At 49.0% G+C, this 19,611-nt stretch overlaps 1 protein-coding gene across 1 annotated transcript in view; it reads left to right on the plus strand.

The window, feature by feature from the left end:
- Window positions 1-19,315, plus strand: part of ARV1 (ARV1 fatty acid homeostasis modulator) — a 157,387-nt gene extending 138,072 nt beyond the window's left edge. The window contains exon 5 of the mRNA XM_078649077.1: window positions 18,803-19,315. Coding sequence (XP_078505203.1) covers window positions 18,803-18,909 — 107 coding nt within the window. The 3' untranslated portion in view covers window positions 18,910-19,315. The remainder of the gene's footprint in view (window positions 1-18,802) is intronic.
- Window positions 19,316-19,611: the final 296 nt, after the last annotated feature.

Raw genomic sequence — 19,611 nt, forward strand, 5'->3', positions numbered from 1 at the left:
CTTGTACTCTGGATAGAATAGAGTGAAAGTTGTAGTTCCGTGAGATGGCCTAGTGGTCTGAAGACTTTCATAATTGGTTGCAGTGTAAGTGGTCTCTGGATCGCCATTAGTGAGGTTTCTTTGTCTCCGTTCCCTATAAGAAGGTCCCTGCCCAGAGAGAACCTCAGGAGGCCCGGGCAGTGATTCTGACCCCAGCGTTTTGTGCATAGAGACGGTTCCTGCGGGTGGTCTGGGGGTGCATCCTTAGTTGCCTTTTGAACTGGTGGAGGAGTCAACCTGTTCGGTACTATAGGGCTCTTTTGGGTTGCACCACGGCCGATTTGCGCCTCGCTGCCCTTGACCTGATTGGGTGTAATGCAATTACCCAAGTGTTCTACATGTCGGCTGCTGGCTTGGGCCTCATTAGGCGATTTGGTGCTGCCTGAAAAGTCTGTATGCCTGGTGCTCTTTGGGCCCTCTGCCCAAGGCAAAGATGTGGGGCCCGGGAGTGCCAGTTGGTTGTTAACAGTTGGCCCTGTTTTTCCCTTTTTTCCCATGGGCTCAGGGTCTACCCCAGCGGCAGCCTTCTCCTCCTTAAGGGATGGAGAGCCAATCTGCTGCTTTTTGGCGTTGCCAGATGAGGTTATTGGGTTCTCTGATTCCTTAGCTACCTCATCTGTTCTTTTTGAATCGTTATGCCCGGTTGAGGCTGCTTGTGTGTGGGTGTTAAACAGTGGGTAAAGGCTGGAGTCATGCATGATACGGCGGATCTTATTACGGCCCTTTCGCTTTCTTTGCCTTTTCCCCTTGCAGTGTAAATCCTCCGTGTCCTGATCTAATAGAGGTGGTTAAATGGACTCTGCTTTACCCGCAGCTGGGGATTTTTGTTGGTTGGTCATTCCGCTGCTTGTGGCGGGTGTTTCTGGGGGCGATGACATATCCCTGGCCTTGACCCCCCTTGCCCATGGGCTTGCCGCCACCTTAACGTTGTTGGCAGGGCTTGTTGCACCATCTCTTTTACTGGGGGGGGGGGGGGGGGGGGGGAGGCTTTGCAATTGTAATTTTTTTTAAGCCCACCACCAGCTTTGTCATAATCTCTGGGAGCGTACTTAGTTTGCCAATTAATGGTGAGCAGTCTCAGCCTTATCGCTGGGGGTCGGCATCCGCTTGAGCCCGTCTTATCAGGTTACTTAAATTGGTGATTTTGTCATCTATATTAGCGACGTGCATCGCCAGTGTGTTCAAAAGGCTGGTTTGTATATCCATTTTATTGGCCTGGTATGTCATGGCATCCGCTGACCTTTGTAAAATGTCCAAAGCAGTGGCCCATGCCGTCTCTTGTTTGAATTCCTCCTCCTTCCCCCATTAAGGACCGGTGAGTGCTTAGGGTAATTGGGAACGTCCTTAGCCTATGATGAAAGCAAGTTTTCCCATTCTTTTGATTTTAAAAAGGAAAGATCTTTTTTTTTTTTTTTTTTTTTTAAACTTTATTTTGGCAATTTCAGGTACATTACAGTATAAAAAAGGCATTTATACGTACACAGGTACAATCCACAGAGCATGTATATATCAGTTGATCCATATCCTAGAACGTTTGGAAAGAAAAATAACCATCTGAAGAACAGCAATTAGTCCAGCAGTATATGCAATAGTCGCTCATAATATAGTCCAGATTTACATATTGAGAACTAAATGCTCCCAATGGGGACTTAACAGCAGTGAACAGATCTGATGGGTGCTGCCTGTCAGAATCCCCCCCAGGTCACACACCCCAGTATAACAGTGAGAATAGCATCCTCCTCCGCGGTATGCAGTTGTATTTGCCTAGGAAAAGGGCATTGCGGGTTCATTAGCAATCAAGAAGACTCACAAGGTCAAATCCTACCCACACCTCAGCTCGCCAGTGTAAAGTCTCAAGGCGTTGTCGCAACCAATGCGTCATTATGCACCTGAGCTAAGTAGCACTGCAGTGGGGCCCATATGTCCCTGGGTCGCGAGGCAGGTGGTAGCAGTTCAGAATATACATGAAGTTGTTCCTGGCAATATGTAAGATCGTGAAGCCAATTCTTGAACTTAGGTGCTCTGCCTCTACCCCATCGACACGCCACTCTGCGTTTAGCCATTAAGAGGGCCAGGGCAATGAATTTGCGGTACGCGGCTTGCAGGGGCTCCACATATCCCAACAAAGCTAAGACAGGGGAGGGGGCCAGTTCAACATGAATCATTTTAGATAAGGCTGCGAATACTTGACCCCAGTACCGCTGCACCTCCCCACATTCCCACGCTAAATGCAGAAAATCAGCCCCTGGGGCATTGCATCTGTCACAGGTGTCAGTAGTACGAAGTTGGAATCTATGCATTCTAACCGGGGTGTAGTATAGTCGGTGAATGTATTTATAATGGAGAATCCTAAACCTGCTGCTGGCAGAAATGCGCTCCGTTTGCAGGAGACAGAATCCCCATTGTTCGTCTGTTAGCGGAGTGTCCAGTTCTTGATCCCATCTCAGCCTAGCAGCCAAAGTCGGGTAGTCTATATGTGCGCGTACTGATCTATAGAGCGTAGACACAAGTTTAGAAGGGGCGTCATTTTGTAATAAAAGTTGCAGTGGGGGAAGTGTCGGGGGCTCATTAGGGAAGTCAGGTGTGAGGGCTTTTAGACCTTGACGCAGTCTGATGTATAGGAAGACATCTAGCGGGGTCGGTTGTATGCTTTCATAGAGATGATCCATAGAGCGGAATTTGCCATCGTGATACAGGTCCCCCCATGTTGTGACGTGTATTTTAGATAGCAATTTGCGAAAACCCACTTCCTGTAGCAGGGGCAATGTTGGGTGGTAAACCAAAGGTAGCAGAGGTGCATACAGCATCGCCGCCTCCATCCTAGCAGTAAGGCGAGACCACGCCGTGACTGTGCTCATTACTGTCGTAGGCGTCTTATCTCTGCCTGGTACTAGGGCATAGAGTGTTCCTTCTATGGGAATAGGATGAGCCAGCCAATGTTCCACAGCCAGTTGGGGCATATAACGGGGTTGGCGGATCCAGAAATAGGCATAATGGGCTTGAGCTGCTTGGTAATACAATTCGAAATCCGGTACTCCAAACCCACCCTGCGCATAGGGCCTAATCAAGGTTTCCCACTTCAGGCGAGGCGACTTCCCTCCCCACACAAGCCTAATGAGTTCCGTCCGAAGTTGCCGGAAGAAATATCTGCCAGGGTAGAATGGAATGTTCAGAAAAAGGTACAATAACTGGGGGAGAATCACCATTTTAATTAAGGACGTCCTACCGGCTAGAGAAAAGGGCAACGTGATCCATCTGGTTATGTTATCAGTGATGCGCATCATAGCTATGCCATAGTTGGCTCTAAGTATATCGTCCCTATTCTTCTCGATGCTGATGCCCAGATATTTAAAGTCTCCTTCGCACCAAGCTATAGGGTAGTCCAGCCCGAACCTAACCGTGGACGCCGTGAGTGGGAATATGCATGACTTACCCCAATTAATTTGAATTCCAGAGAGTCTACCGAATCGTACAAACTCTCTGAGGATGGGGTTTAAATTGTCGCATGGATTACGCACATATAGAGTGATGTCGTCCGCATACATGGATATCAGCAGCTGACGCTGAAAACAACGCAGGCCCTTGTCTTTGTGATGTTGTCGCAATTTTGCAGCCAGGGGCTCTGTCGCTATGGCAAAAAGAAGCGGCGACAGAGGGCATCCTTGTCTAGTGCCCCTGGTAACCGGGAATTCCGAGGAGAGTTGCCATTAATAAGAACTCTAGCTACCGGTCGTTCATACAGGAGCTGAATCCAGGCGATAAAGATCGCCGGAAAACCCATCCTTTCTAGTACACGGAATACATAGTCCCATTCCAGGGAATCAAAAGTCTTAGTGGCGTCAAGAAATATGGCAGCCATAGGCAGGTCTTCATGGACCGAATCAAGGACCGAAAAAAAGGTACGCAAATTATGCGAAGTGGCTCTGCCAGGGACAAAACCACATTGGTCAGGCAAGATCAGGGCTGGGAGCAAAAGGCTGATGCGAGTCGCTATTAGTTTTGCAAGAATCTTCACATCACAGTTCAGGAGGGATAGGGGTCGATAAGAGTCACATTTAGTTGCCGTCTTCCCGGGTTTGAGCAGCGACGTGATAAGCGCCACACGCATGGAAGGCGGTAAGTGGCCGACCTCAAGAGCGTCCTCGTACACCTCCTTCAGTACAGGAGCCATAAAGTCTATGTAAGTCTTGTAAAACTCTATCGGGATTCCGTCTAGTCCCGTAGCTTTCCCGGATTGCATGCTCATGATAGCATCACGCACCTCATCCACCTCGAAAGGGGCACTTAAGAACGCTCTTTGTGCATCACTAAGCCACCCAAGTGATACATCAGCCAGATATTCTTGCAGGCACAAGCTACCAGTTCTAGTGGAGGTATATAACGAGCTATAATGCTCTACAAAAATATTGAGGATACGAGCCGTGTCTAAATACACTTCTCCGGTAGGGTCCTCAAGTTCCAGTATGATATTAGGTGTTTTAGCTAATTTCATTGTCGCAGCCAAGGCTTTACCTGGCCTCTCGCCCTCTCCATAGCGTCTAGCAGCCCAGTACCTGCCTCTAAATTTTGCTTCTCTATCAGCCTCGTCAGTATACTCAGAGACCTTTTCACGGATAGCCAAGAGGGTAGTATTGTCAGCGCCCCTAGCCAAGGACGCCTCGAGGCGTGTAAGATCTGCCTCAAGCGACCGCAATCGTGTCAAAATGCTCCGTAAAACCCCAGAGCCCTTGGCAATGCATAGCCCCCGCAAAGTCACTTTAAACGAGTCCCAAATGGTCTCAACGTCAGCGACCGAGTTTTTATTTCTCTGAAAAAATTCAAGACATTCACAGCGTAATTCTTCCTGGAACACCGCGTCAAGCAGCATCGTAGGTTGCATCCGCCATGCCGTTGTGGGGGGGCTTAGATCAGCTGAACGTAATGTGAGTTTCACAGGTGAGTGGTCAGAGTACGTCCTGGGGAGGTGTAGTGCCTTAGTAAGTGAAGTAGAGAGCTGCGGGGTCAAAAATATGTAGTCAAGTCGCGCCCAAGAGCGTGCCTGTGCTGTGAAATGTGTACCTTCTCTGGAGCCCGCATGTAAATGCCTCCAAGCGTCCATAAAATTATATTCAGTGAGCACCGATCGTAGCGTCTCCCTTGCTTTAGTGTAATGGTGCGGAGAAGGAAGAGACCTATCAACTGCAGGGTCTATAGTAGTGTTAAAGTCGCCTCCCCAAATAATGTGTTGAGGACCTGTTCCCACCACTGTTGCCCAAAGCTCTGTGAAAAAGTGTGGGTCGTCAATGTTAGGGCCATAGCAGCATACCAGAGTCATAGCATACAATATCGCCCCTGGCTATCCACCCTTACACCAGTCATGGCAAAGGGCGTACCCCTTTTCACAAGTATCGCCGTGCCCCTAGCATAGGTAGAGTAGGATGAGAACACCGTGTGTACCGCCCATCTGGAAGCAAAAGTGTGGGATGCCTGTACCCTGAGGTGGGTTTCCTGGAGAAGGGCGATGTGCACTGAATGGCGATCTAAGTATGATAGTACATGGCGCCGCTTCCTGGGGTCTCCCAATCCCCGCACATTCCACGTTAAAACATTCAAATCAGCGTCCCCCATGGAAAGGTAATGGTTCAACAGTTAGCAATCGAGGCGCTAGGAGCCAATGGATCAACAGTGCAGGTCGTGAATGAAAATGTATACCAATAGAGGCTTGCGGAATAATGCTCGTGTGTACACAATGCCCTGCGGGAGAACAGTCTCGCAGATAATCTGCATAACATCCTGTCAGTATAAAACGCAAGAACACTTTGAACTTTCGGTCAGACAACAACATACTCCAAATTGAACACCCCCCGCCCCACCCAGGAAAAACCATCAGCATGCTAAAGTCAAACATGTCAAGCAGCTGAATATAAGCAAAGCGGAAGCGATAGAATTGCCCCCCGTACCCATTGATCCCCACCTCCCCCACCTCCCACTGAAGCAACCCAAACTTGCCAGAAATCACATCCCCCCCACCACCCACACCAATGAGTAACCATCCCAACAGCTGCGAGGCAGCAAACACATTCCAGGGGGTACTCCATACGGGGGTCATCAAGGGCGGCACAGAGCCACTCCCCACCACCGCGCCCTGCGTCCTGTACGGCCCGGGGCTGGCGCGGTTAAGGAGGGGGGGTGGTGCCTGAGTCACAGTACCACCAGCATACCAACGCCCACCCACTGTGTACCAGATCGATGGCAGTACATATTATAACGTGAGGCAGTTCATCAGGCAGAGGATGGAAGCGGCGGATCAGCAAGGCACCTAGGCGATCAAATCTGTCCTTTAGCCATCACCATTCAGCGATTGGGCATCCTCCTGCGGCATACTGTCAGCACCCCTGCGACTGGAGCGCGCATGGCGCAGGGTTTTCAGAAATTCGCTCACTTGTTGTGGAGTCGTAAAAAAATGTTGCTTGGCCTGGTGAGTGACTCGTAGCTTGGCTGGGTACAGCAATGCATAATCAATTTGCAGGTCTCGTAGCTTCCGCTTTACATCAAGGAACTTGCGACGTTGTTCTTGCACCACAGGTGTGAAATCTGGGTAGATGGAAAAGTTGACCCCTTCATATGATAAGGTGCGGTTGGTGCGTGCCGCCTTCAGTGCTGTATCCCGATCACGGTAGTTGAGAAGGCGCGTAATGATGGGTCGAGGAGGAGCTCCAGGTTGGGGCTGCGGGCCCAAAGAACGATGCGCTCTTTCTACAATAAATTGCTTGGAGAATGCGTCAGTACCCACAGCCGCCAGGAGCAGCCTCTCTACGTACTCCTCCATGCGCCCTGTGTTGGTGGACTCCGGCACGCCCACCACGCGAATGTTATTGCGACGGCTTCGGGCTTCCAATTCCTCGTTCTTAGCCGCAATAACTCTAAGGACATTGTCCATCCTAGAGAGTTGCGCCGTGTGAGAGGCAGTGGTGTCATCAGTAGTGGAGATGCGCCTCTCCGCTTCCGTGATGCGCTCCTCATGAATATCTATTTTTTGCGCGATGGCATCCATCCTAGAAGAGATCCGATCTACTTTATCCACTATGGTGGCAAACCCTTGGCGCATTTCCTGCATCAGTTGTTGCATATCTGCTGGCGCCGAGGCGGAACCCGCACCAGATGACACAGCGCCGTGAAGCTCTCCCGATTCCGATGTAGTTTTCAGTCCTTTCTTGGGGGCTGTAGAGTCGAAGGATAACTTAGATTGTCTGTTATCTGGCTTTCCCATGGTTGGTGCAGCACAATCACTCCTTGTAGCGGCGATAGATAAGTACGTCTTAACACAGCGCCAAGCAACAGGGTCTCCGCACAAGCAATGTGAAGGGGTCGTGTAGGCTAGATATAGTCAGCACAAAACGTCAGCAGAGAGAGAGGGAGCTGCATACACACTTGTAGGGAGGCTCAGGTAGGTACAGCTATGTGAGATGCAAAACGATATCAGTAGTTAGAAGAAATCAGTGGAACCATATTAAAGTTGTGTTTCGGTGAAGCCGGTAGTCCTGGAGTCCCCAGTAGTGCAGCACAGGCTCCGGAGGATGGGCAGGGCAAATCCGGCGGGTACTCGCAGTAGTTGTGGATCATGCACATAAGTATGAGGGGCATGCAGAGCGTGTACCTCAGGCCATGGGGAAGAGCCTCCTGCAGTCAGCTCCACTTCCAACAATAGGGACTAGTTCCAAATCACTTTCCATATAGCAGAGGTAAGGAAGCACTCTTGAAGAGCCCCAGGCTGCAGGCGAGCTGCTCCCGTATGCCAGGCCAGGCCTAATATGCCAGCGCGCCGCGCAGCTCAATGAGGATGTGGAGGGCCAAACAACGGGACCCACGTGGCCCGCAGCAAGTAGAAGTCTTAGCCCAGTCAGTCTATTCGGGCGCTGCCACAGCCATCAGAGCGCAGCGGAGGCTCAGCGTGCAAAGGAGCCCTCCAGAGGGCCAGGCAAGGGGCCCCTGCAGGGACACGATGTGGCAGCGACGACCCCCCGCCAATAGTACGGGGGCGCACAGTCAGCCCCCGCTCCTTACCGACCAGGTGTTCAGCCGCGGTCCGTTTCCGATGCAGGTACAGCCGCCGCCACCTCGATGAGAAGCCTCCGCCGGCAGGGCAGAGATCGCGGGCAGGCGAGACGAGCCGGTCTCGAAGAATGCAGCAGACGCTGCCCAACACTGCGCGAGCTCGGTAGGTGGGGGGCCCCGATGACAGGCAGCCGATCCACAGCCAGAGAGCAGCCCCCTATGCGCTAACGGTCGGCCGCCCTTCCCCCACAGACATATGGCTCACCACTGTCCACAGAGCTCACCAGCAGGCAGAGCAGACCTCCAGTCCGACATCAATTGTGCCTGCCAAGCGCCACCAGCGATAAGAGCAGGGTACAGGGCCGGCCAGGAGTCCGATCAAGTCGCTGGGGCCAGGGGATGACACACAGCAAGGCTCACCTCTGCACGCCGTCTGGTGTGGCCCACACGCCTCGTGGGCAGCCGCGGCCTCCCGTAATCACAGAGGCCGGGCAGCGCCAGCCGACACGCTCCGGACCAGCTCTCGGTGCAGTCTCTCCACAGCTAGAACTTCAAGCCGGTGCCTCCGATCGCCGTCAAAGTTTCACCGAGTCTGCTCCACAGTATTTATCACAAGGCACTGGCAGTGGGAAGAGGCTTGGCGCTGGTGAGAAAAGGATCAATGCAGGATTATGTAGTCAGGCGGCAGGAGCCTCACTACAGTGCGGCCATTCTGCTTGTGCGCCCTCTAGCGCCCCCCAAAAAAAAAAAAAAAAAAAAAGGAAAGATCTTTCTCCAAGATGCAAGCATCTTCCACATATGGCAAAGGCATACTCCAGCCCTGCCCCTGGGGTGAGCACTGGGCGAGCTCTCTCCCACCGTCCCGCATTGTAATGAATGCGCTTGTGGTACGTACAGTGTGTTTGCAGAAGTTTCCACTCTCCCTTCTGTTATAACACTGACACAGCCCTGTATGCCGAGCTTTATTGGTGAATTGGTGAGCTCGGACATGAGGTCTGAGCTTGCATGGGGAATGGCCGCGGAAGTGGCTGCGAAGTTGTTCATTATCTCTGGGGTAATTAATGTAGTCATGGTTTTGATACACCCTTCAGCCGGGGCAGCTGGTGGGACCCCAAATCTGCCCAACGTGGTAGTGTTAGTCTCCTCCCCCGTGGTATGTGCCTGGCTCCTCAAGCTTGCTGGTGTCTGTGACTGTGTTGTTTTGCATTTTGCCAAACTCGATGTTCCCGCCAGGGCTTCCCTTGCAGATGGTCACAGTGGGGCTCAAAGGAACAGGTAAGCCCTTGATTTTCATATTGCTAGAGAAGATGGCTCACCCTGCGTCTTTCAGAAAGGCAAATTTGGACGTTATTTTTGGTTGTATGCCAGAGGATTTATAGCCAACGGATCCAGCTTCCTGTGAGAGCTGATGGAGGGTGTTGACTGTAGTGCTTCCAGATATGTTTGGCGACAGGTCAAGTATCTGAACTGTGTCTACAGTCCATGTCTTGTGTGCAACTCTGCTTCTTTTTCTTTCGTGGGGTCATGTCCCTCTGCATTCCAGATCGCATCCTTAGCTGTATCCAGGTAAGTTACAGAAAGCCAAATGCTCCGTCTTAGGCCTTCGAAATTGTCTGTGTAGGCAGCGTAGGAGACACGAATGGCGCAAACAGGCTGGGATGCAGGAGTAATAATGATGAGAGCAGGGCTAGCTGCTGAGCTGCAAGCTGGGCCGCTCCGCTCACTCACTGGGCATGCACTTTGCCGTCAACCCTAAGGGTGACCGCGCTCTCTTTCCTTTTCCCTACTCCTACATCTGCTGGCTGCTCCCTTTTAGCTGCCTGCTCGCTGTTGGTTGCTGCTGCTACTGGTTGTTGCTCTCTGATCTCAAGACCTGCACCTTCCAGACCAGATGCCACTGTTGGATTGCTTCCTTCACACTCTCTTCAAACTCAGGCAGGGCAGGTGCTCCCCCCCCCTGTGAGGTGGGAATCAGAGTTCAATCCTGTCCCCCAAACACCCCCCAGAGAGGAGTCTACCAATGTGCCAGTCCTTGTCTCGGTAATTGCAAACACAACAATGATGGACAGAATGTGGATCAATGTCACACATTCACCCCAGTCCAAAGATCTGGGCCCAAATCCATCGTTTTTCCACTCCACACCACCCTGGGTTAGACAATGGCGATATGCAAATCAGCGCTGACCCTGTGCCCCATGGGAACAGTCCAGTCCGAACTACAAAAGCCATGTCCTTCCCAGAACGGAAACAAGCATCCGAGGACCGGCCCGGTTTCGAGGTAACACCTCTCATCAGCCCGGCTAGCTTGATTCCAGTGGTGTGGAGTGCCTGGGACTCATGTCTGAGCATCCCCAGTACACTTAGAGCGGTAATTGCAAACACAACAATGATGGACAGAATGTGGATCAATGTCACACATTCAGCCCAGTCCAAAGATCTGGGCCCAAATCCATCGTTTTTCCACTCCACACCACCCTGGGTTAGACAATGGCGATATGCAAATCAGCGCTGACCCTGTGCCCCATGGGAACAGTCCAGTCCGAACTACAAAAGCCATGTCCTTCCCAGAACGGAAACAAGCATCCGAGGACCGGCCCGGTTTCGAGGTAACACCTCTCATCAGCCCGGCTAGCTTGATTCCAGTGGTGTGGAGTGCCTGGGACTCACGTCTGAGCATCCCCAGTACACTTAGAGCGGTAATTGCAAACACAACAATGATGGACAGAATGTGGATCAATGTCACACATTCACCCCAGTCCAAAGATCTGGGCCCAAATCCATCGTTTTTCCACTCCACACCACCCTGGGTTAGACAATGGCGATATGCAAATCAGCGCTGACCCTGTGCCCCATGGGAACAGTCCAGTCCGAACTACAAAAGCCATGTCCTTCCCAGAACGGAAACAAGCATCCGAGGACCGGCCCGGTTTCGAGGTAACACCTCTCATCAGCCCGGCTAGCTTGATTCCAGTGGTGTGGAGTGCCTGGGACTCATGTCTGAGCATCCCCAGTACACTTAGAGCGGTAATTGCAAACACAACAATGATGGACAGAATGTGGATCAATGTCACACATTCACCCCAGTCCAAAGATCTGGGCCCAAATCCATCGTTTTTCCACTCCACACCACCCTGGGTTAGACAGTGGCGATATGCAAATCAGCGCTGACCCTGTGCCCCATGGGAACAGTCCAGTCCTTGTCTCTGCACACAACCCACTGTGCAGCAGCTTCGCTGTGTGCTCCCAGCACTTGCTCCGCGTAGCACTCAGGGCGCTCTTAACGCCTCTCCGGCGGGACCCTTCGGTAGCTCAAACACCAGGCTTAAAGCAGGCGCAAGCTCCCCAGCGGCCCCAGGCAGGCAGGCAGGCTAACCTCTCCCGCCTGCAAATCGCGCGGCCTTCTGCTCGGGCGGTCTCTTTGTTCGCGCGCACCGTTGTATCTTTGCGCGCAATACCACTCCCGGGACAGTTTCCTCCACACGCTGGTCCCGATCAGAGGGTCGTCGGTCTCCGTGCGCTCTCTGCCTGCCAACCACCGTGAATCCCAGGCGCAGCACACCCCCTCAGGCAGAGTTGGGAAGCCACGGGGCGCGAGACAGCGCTTTCGGCGTCCTTCAGCGTCGTTCCTCACAGCCTCGCAGTCGGCGGTCAGCGCGAAAACCCGGCACAGACTTCTCCAGATCCAGTATATTGGAGGAATACATAATGGACCTGGGAATGATGACGACAGATGAATTCCCAACTGGAAGGATACGCCACCTGGCACCACTGCAAGGATGGACTTAAGGACTTTTGTACTCCAGTTGGTACCTACGGAAGAAATATGCGCTTCTAAGGAGCAGCTGCTCGCATGCGCTGCTCAGAGATTTCAGTCTCCAGGATGTTGTAAAATCATTCGGAGATTTTATCAATCGTCTATAACTGTGGCTGGTCCCAAAGAGGGAGCCCGTCCGAGCAAAAGAGGCGGAAGTTAGCAAGCCCCGCCCCGCCCAGCGAGGCAGAGCAGAAAGCTGTGAACAACAGGGGAAGCCGTGACTGACACGGTCCCAGCCGTTAACGTCAGCCGAGGCCGGGGTACATTCGGAGGCTCGCAGGTCGCGAAGGTAAACAGGCAGGATGCGAGCCACTCGGTCTGGGTTATTTAGTCAGCTGGGGTTAGGAGAAGACGAGTCTCGCGCTGAGCGCTTGATCAAGTTTTTTTATTTCTTTTTAAAGATTTGCGATGGATAAATTAAACAGTTGGAAAAAAATAAGCAAACCCGACCACAAATTGGAAGGGTGACAATACGAAGGGGGTCGTTTACTCACCTTCTATGCTGAAAGGTATTCCCTACAGCGAAAAGGTGGTCAAAATGCAAAATACAACTCATATAGTATAACAAAAAGTTCCTTACCTGTAATTAAGGAGGTCATCTTTGGGTTTGATAGAATCGGTAAACAATATCTTATAATGGTAGTTCTTATATTTAGAATAGTACAATATAGAGAGATAGAATAAACATATACTTAGCTGTCCAAGGACAGCAAATAAAAGAGGAAGATGCCTGGTTACCACAATGTTTTGTTATGTTCTATGGAATGTCTCACCTCATGATGTAATACATGTTCGTTAAAGGGCTGCATGTGTGGGCAGCATAAAAGTTATTCCATAATGTTAGCCTTCGGTCTTGTAATGAAATCAGGCTTACCATCGGGGCACTTCCCATGTGGGAGTGGTTCAGTGTGTGATCTTACGCAGGTGTCCAAAAGTGTCCAGTTGACGGATGGCAGGACGTGGCATCTAAATTAATTTAGCAACCAACACCACAAATGTCATTTATAGATTCACTTGTGCGTGTGGATTGCACTATATTGGTCTCACGTCCTGGAAAGTGAGGATACTCAAACGCATCAGCACCCTCAAGACAGGAAAACTAACCTTGTCACTGGTTTGGCATTATCAGGAGCAGAAACACTATTTCAGGGATCTGAAATGGACAGTGCTTGAGAGAATAGTGGGAGACACAGATAGTGCTGAAGATGTACTTGGTAGGAAGAAGATGCATTGGATTTTTTCAGAAAAGGTGGACCGAATAGGATTGAACTACTGTATTTAGTGGAACAAGGTCGGCAGATAGGAACCTGTTGTGGGTGGGACATACCAGGGGCATTAGCATGTGAGAGGATCTCGCACTACTTAGGGTATGCCTGGGAAGGATAGAATGGGATCCTCATTACAATTCAAAATACAGGTTGTTGTAATGTTACATCATATCACACTGTTATCATTACTTTGATGTATACCTTTTAGGACACCTAGGGACCCACTTGGGCACATGGGGGTTATGGTCATAACTATCAGTCATAGGTAGAACATGACTGATAGACCTTGTTAGAGAACCACATATTTTTCTCTATCATGCAAAGTGCATAGGTTTCCCATTGCAGTGTTACTAAATCAGGCCAGCTCACTATTGCTCAGTTAAGCAACTCATTGTAGTGAATGTGTCATTCCTTACAAAATGAATGTACAAACCCACCCTCAAACACGAGAAGATAGTAATAAAAGATTTTTTTTTTTAATGGCGCAATACAACATAGATATGAATTCATAAGTGTCATTCCTCATGCACAGTTTTGGCCTAACTAACATCTTTCTAAGATGACACCTGCGGGTGAGCAGGACGTGTACCAGTGTCCTGCCTCACACTACGGGGCGGATGCCGATTGACGTCAATGGGTGGGCTTTTTGTTGCTCTTCCGGGACGCACACCACGCTCTTGAAGGAACGCGTAAGCACTCCGGGCATCCGGAACCAGTGCAAGACAGAGACATTCCCAAGTGCGGTAAGAGTATGATAGCGTGATTGTGGGTTGTGAGGATGCCTGGTAATTCAACAAGTGACAGCACTGGTCACTGCAAAGTACTGTTGAGTGCTGCGATGTGTTGTGTGGGGGTTTCCGCAAAATATGAACAATATAGAACATAGTGATGCCTACAGCGTGAATACGATCGTACTGCTAGGCTTTGAAGATTGAGAATAGTACCTAGCGGGATAGATGTACAGATGTGAGGGGGGCATTGACGAACTAAATGGAAAATATGGGTGACACCCAGGAGATTTGATCAGTGCAGATCCACAAATATGTATGTACGTATACCCACAGGTTGATGAGCGGCGACTGCTACTCTCTGCAGGGGATGTGTGGCTAAAAGCTGTATGCGCTTCCCCGATGATGTGTCGCTGGTACGAACATTGTTAGCAACCAGCTGGTAAATATGGCATTACCTAGTAAATTCGCATGCATCAACGTCTGGGCAATGTTGCCAATAAACAATTTTAATGTGTTTTTAATGGTTGGCACCATCTTTCTTTTATCGTTTGCCAATCAGTACAGGCTATGCTTGAAGCAGTGAGATGGAGACTGGTCCTCAAGCCTTGATGAAATTGCCGCAAATAATTGGCAATGAAACATGTCTGCCTTTCCTAACTGAAATGGTCTAACACATGCCGTTCTTTTAATCTGAGTGTGCTCACGGCAATCAATAAAGTATGTATACCTGCAAGGGAGTTTTTAGACCTGGCATCTTTGGCGTGGTTCCCCCCTATCTTTTTGCCTCTAACTCCTGTATTTTTGATGCTGTGCTGGATTTCGTTTTTGCTGGTTTAGATGCTTTGGGCACTTTGCCACTGCTCTTCAGTGTCAAAGTGCAAGTGCTCCCTGTGTAAATTGTTATTGTGATTGGTTATCCATGATTGGCATATTTGTGTCACCAAGAAGTGCCTAGTAAAGTGTACTGAGTGTGCCAGGGCTGGTGATAACAAATGCTACTAGTGGGCCTGCAGCACGGATTGTGCCACCCACATGAGTAGCCCTAAAATGGTGTTTCATGCCTGCCACCGCAGTGCCTGTGTGCAGTCTGTGAACTGCCATGTCCTCCTGGCCAGTGTCCCCACTGAACAGGCCTAACCCTTCCCTTTCTGTACACATTGGTCACCCCTCTGGAAGGCCCAAGGCACCCCCTTGGGCAGGGTGCAGTGTAGGTGAAAGGTAGAGCATGTACTTGTGCAGGTGACATGCTCTGGTAGTGAATTACAGCCATTTTCGTTTTTCACTATTGTAAGGCTATCTTGCCCCATAGGCTATCAAGGGGAATGCTTACTACAGTGGCTCCCAGCATATCTTCCCATAGGAGCAGCAAAGGACATAAAAGTCTGGTATCCCTGAACTCAGAATTTAATGACACATCTTTTAGGAAAGGTTGTTTTTAAATCCTGTGTTTGAGAACAGCTTTTTTAGAAAGTTGCTGTTCTTTTGTCTGACCTTTCTGTGTGCCTTGGCCCGTTTGTGAATTGATTGTCTGGTTTGAGAGTGACAGAGGCTGGGAGCCACCACGAGGCTGGCTGAGTCAGCCCTAGGCCGAATGACTGCATCTGCATCTTGAGTGGTGGGAGGGGATAGCCCCTGGGCCTGAATAGGGCTGTGCCTGTCTTCCACAATGCTGGCTCCACCTCCTGCTGGGCGGCTGACAACCCTGCCCCTCTCCCTGAAAGGAAAGGAGAGGCCAGGAAAACAAAGTGCTCAAGGAACACCCAGAACTGGTTCAGACCGGGCTCAGGGCCCACTTGCACAAAGAGAACAAAGACTTTTAGGGGTATAAGTACAGGACCCCTGACTACAGAAAATTAAATCATCCTGGAATCAAGAAGGAACCTCTGCCAAGGAGAAAGCTGAAATGGAAGAAGGAAGACTGTCCTGCTGTTGCTCTGCTGGACTGACCTGCTGTTGCTTTGCTGCCAAAGAGAGGGGAAGGACTTTACTTTTGGTGCTGTGTCCCCTTGCTTGAAGGAATCTCCAAGGGCCTGAGAAGAGCTAGCTCCCTGTTAAGAAGTCTCAGGAACAAAAGGACTTCACCCCCAGCTTCCCTGAACTCTGCTGAGAGAGTTCTGTCTTTCCTAGAGTGCTTGGGCCAGTTGTGGTGCTTCTGGAAGTAGTGCCTGTGTTGGGAAGCTGGAAACCAAGATTTTAAAGACTTTCTGTAAGTTTTATCGCGTCGCTCGCTTGCGGAGCGCATCACAGTCAGTGCGAGGAAATTCCCGCCGCTACGAAGGCTGAGATCGTTGCAGAGTCGTCGCATCCTTCGTTTGCGGGACGCACCAGACCGGTGCGGGAAGATTACCGTTGCTGCGAGTGTCGTAACAGATCTGTCGTCGCTGGGTGAGATCGTCGCACCGCTTGCTTGCGGACGCATCACGTCGCTGCGAGTGTCGTCGCAGAGCCATGGCATCGAGGAGCTGAGAGAGGAAGATTACCGCTGGTCCACGCATCGTCGCCCCGTTGATCTTCGCATCCCCAGAGATCATCGCATCGTGCCTTTGCGAGCTTTTTCACTACGGAACCTCCGCACCGGAAGCCACCGCCTCACTCCCCATACAGACCGGAGTCACCGCAATACGCCCGCATCATCCAGCGGGGTTGTCGCATCGCCTCCCCAGGGTCTCAGGAGTGACGCATCGCTTATTTTCCATCACACCAGCTTCTGTTTTGGAACTTTGCCGCATTTAAAGGTACTGTTGACTAAACGTGACACAACTGTGAACTTTTCACGCAACTGTGGATTATTTTATCGCAACTTCAAGAACTCTTTTGCAACCACAATCTTGAACTGTGTATATTGGATTTTTGTTGTTTTGGTCTTGTGTAGTTTAGATTAAAATACTTTTATTTTTCTAAACTGTTGTGGAGTCAGTTTGTGGTGTTTTCACTGTGTTACTGTGAGTGTTGGTACAAATACTTTACACATTGCCTTTGATAAGCCTTGACTGCTCGTGCCAAGCTACCAAGGGGGTGAGCAGGGGTTATCTCAGAGGGTTTCCTCCTTACTAGAAGCAAGGGTCCCTAATTGGACAGTGGTACCTACCTCTGCCAACTAGAGACCCCCAGTTCTAACAGGAGTCACAACTCATTTTAGCTTGGAGAAGCAGTTTTCTTCATTCTCACATTGGGGTCCGGTTGGCGAAGAATGACACTAGCATTTATATTGCATTCTTTTCCACTTAATTCTATTCTTTTCTTCGCCTCCAAAATTAGGACACTGCTTTTTTCTTTCTTCACGGTAATGCAAGTTACCAATGATGATCGCGTAAGCAAACTGGTGAGTAACAACCAGCAGCTCCCTTGGTGATACTTACATGAGGTACTTTTTGACCTCTCACACTTTTTTCCAGTTTTTTCTCATAAGATGAGATGTTATTTGGTGTATTGACAAACAATTTAAAATTGAACACTGGGAACCAGGTATTTCTGGCATTTTGACAAAGCCAGCTCCTGGGCAGAGATAGTGTCAGACTGCCCTTGGTGTCCTTAAAAAGATATAGTGTTCTTTTATAATTAGGTCTTGTGTATTATGGTTCAGTGATTTGAGGGCAACCTGGTTATAATTTTCCCTCTTTTGCTCCTTTTTGTTGATGATCTCTCAAAACAGCCTCAAGCTGAACTCTCTGAAAACCGAATTCCTTCTTATCTCCCCACAAAACAGCTCCTCACTCGTCCATGATTGGCTCAAGCACCTAGGCGCACTCAATTGCACACCTACCAATCTTGATTCCACTAAATCCCCGGGAATAACACTGGACAAAAGTCTAAATATGAGAGCTCACATCAGTGCGACCCCACGCATTGCAACTTTCCAACTCAGAATACTGAAAAAACTGACACCATTACTACCTTCAGACTTCAAACAAGCAGTACAAGCACTTGTGATCTCCAGACTAGAATATGATGCGGCAACACTGTGAGGACTACCCAAAACAAGAACAGCTCCACTCAAAGCAACTGTTAATGCGGCAGCAAGACTTGTAACAGAAACTAGACACTGTGACCACATCACCCCATTGCTCAGGTATCTAAACTTTAAAGCAGAAGCTCAACTGAAAATTGCCATCCTCACACACAAAGCATTACATTTTAAAGAACCAATTTACCTGGCAGAAAAGATTTGAATATCTTGTGACAGCCGCTACCTTCGAAGCGCTAACTCTCTCAGCCTGAAACCTCCTAGATTCCAAAAGCAAAAAATGTATACACGATTCTTCTCCGGAGCAGCACCAAGGATCTGAAATTCCTTACCAACAAAGGAACTCTCAAATCCATCGATCCACTTCTTCAAAAAAGAAAGAGGTAAAAAAAGATCCTAATGAATAGATTCCTGGCATAGACTTTCGGAGAGACAGGGCACAAGGGACGTCTCAATGCCAGCAACCTCTAGATTGGTAAGAGGCACGTTGTTTACTGGAGATCCCTCGAACACTGATCCTCTGGGTACGTGGTTCTGAATAGTTTCAGAGCAGCAGCAAATACCCACCACGAAGTCGCTAGAGCTGTGAAGACTAACGGAATTTTAATGGACTGACAGTTTTATAATTATTATATTTGTTGCAACAGCCCAAAGGGGCTCTTTACTCTAGAGGTATCTGTTTCTATACCTTTCATCTTGTTTGCTTCAACCCTATGTACAGCGCTCTGATACCACTGGGTAATGTGCGTGCTTTATAAAACACTTTAAATAAAAATAAGTAAGACAGCAGTGTTTGTATAAATTGTATCAGAGATTGTTGAGCACTTCATTGAGTCTGATTATGCACAGTAGAAATTGTTGGATTCGATATGAGTTTTCTCAGGACAAACGTATACTATTAACAGGCATGGTTCATAAAGCCTTACATAATGTATCCATTTGTATATTTCAGTTACTTTGAACACAAGTCAAAAAATGTCCTTGCTGGCCATCAGCGCTGGATTGATTTTGGAAAACATTGTCGTAGATTCTTGCAAGAAGATGGAATGGAGTTTGTGAACATGTCTTCAAAACTGCAGAAATCAGAAACATGCAACGTTTTCTGATTTCAACCCACAATATAGACTGCTTGGAAAACATCTGCTGTGAGAGCAGGCCGAATATAAACATTATACAGAGAAAAAACTTACTTCAAGATGAATTAAGGGAGATGTGGGACCTCAAGAGACATTGTATGGAGAAGTGTAAATTCAAATTACTCGCTGAAAGAATTTGTGTCACTCTTTTCTTCCGCTCATTTTGTTCACATGATTAACTCAATATGTGCGACCAGGCTACTTTTTTCATATTTGAACTTTTTATGGGCAAATCAGAAAGTAGCAATGAACCAAAAGAAAAAAACTCAGTAAGTTTGTGATTTGTAGCTTATAGTTGCTATATCTTTTACTAAACATGTATCCCATTATGATAGCATTTGTCGAAAAAGCCTTCTCTCTTTTTGGCATGTTCTTTTTTTTTTAAGCTGGGTATCAGCCAATTCCTCTGGAAAACAGATGTTATGTAAGTATTCTGTTATTTACTATTTATCTAACTTTAATTCGATTGAACCGTTTTCTCAGTCTGAGTGTGCTTAGTAGACATGTGGTTACCTGTGTCACCAGGTGGAGTGTCAACTAAGATTTTCTAAATAGTATATTAATAGTCCATGTTTGTTCTTACACAGTTACCCGATCAGGTGTGTGTCACAGCCACTTTGTGCTC

This window comes from Lissotriton helveticus, chromosome 6 (assembly GCF_964261635.1).
Source record: "Lissotriton helveticus chromosome 6, aLisHel1.1, whole genome shotgun sequence".
Classification (NCBI taxonomy): Eukaryota; Metazoa; Chordata; class Amphibia; order Caudata; family Salamandridae; genus Lissotriton; species Lissotriton helveticus.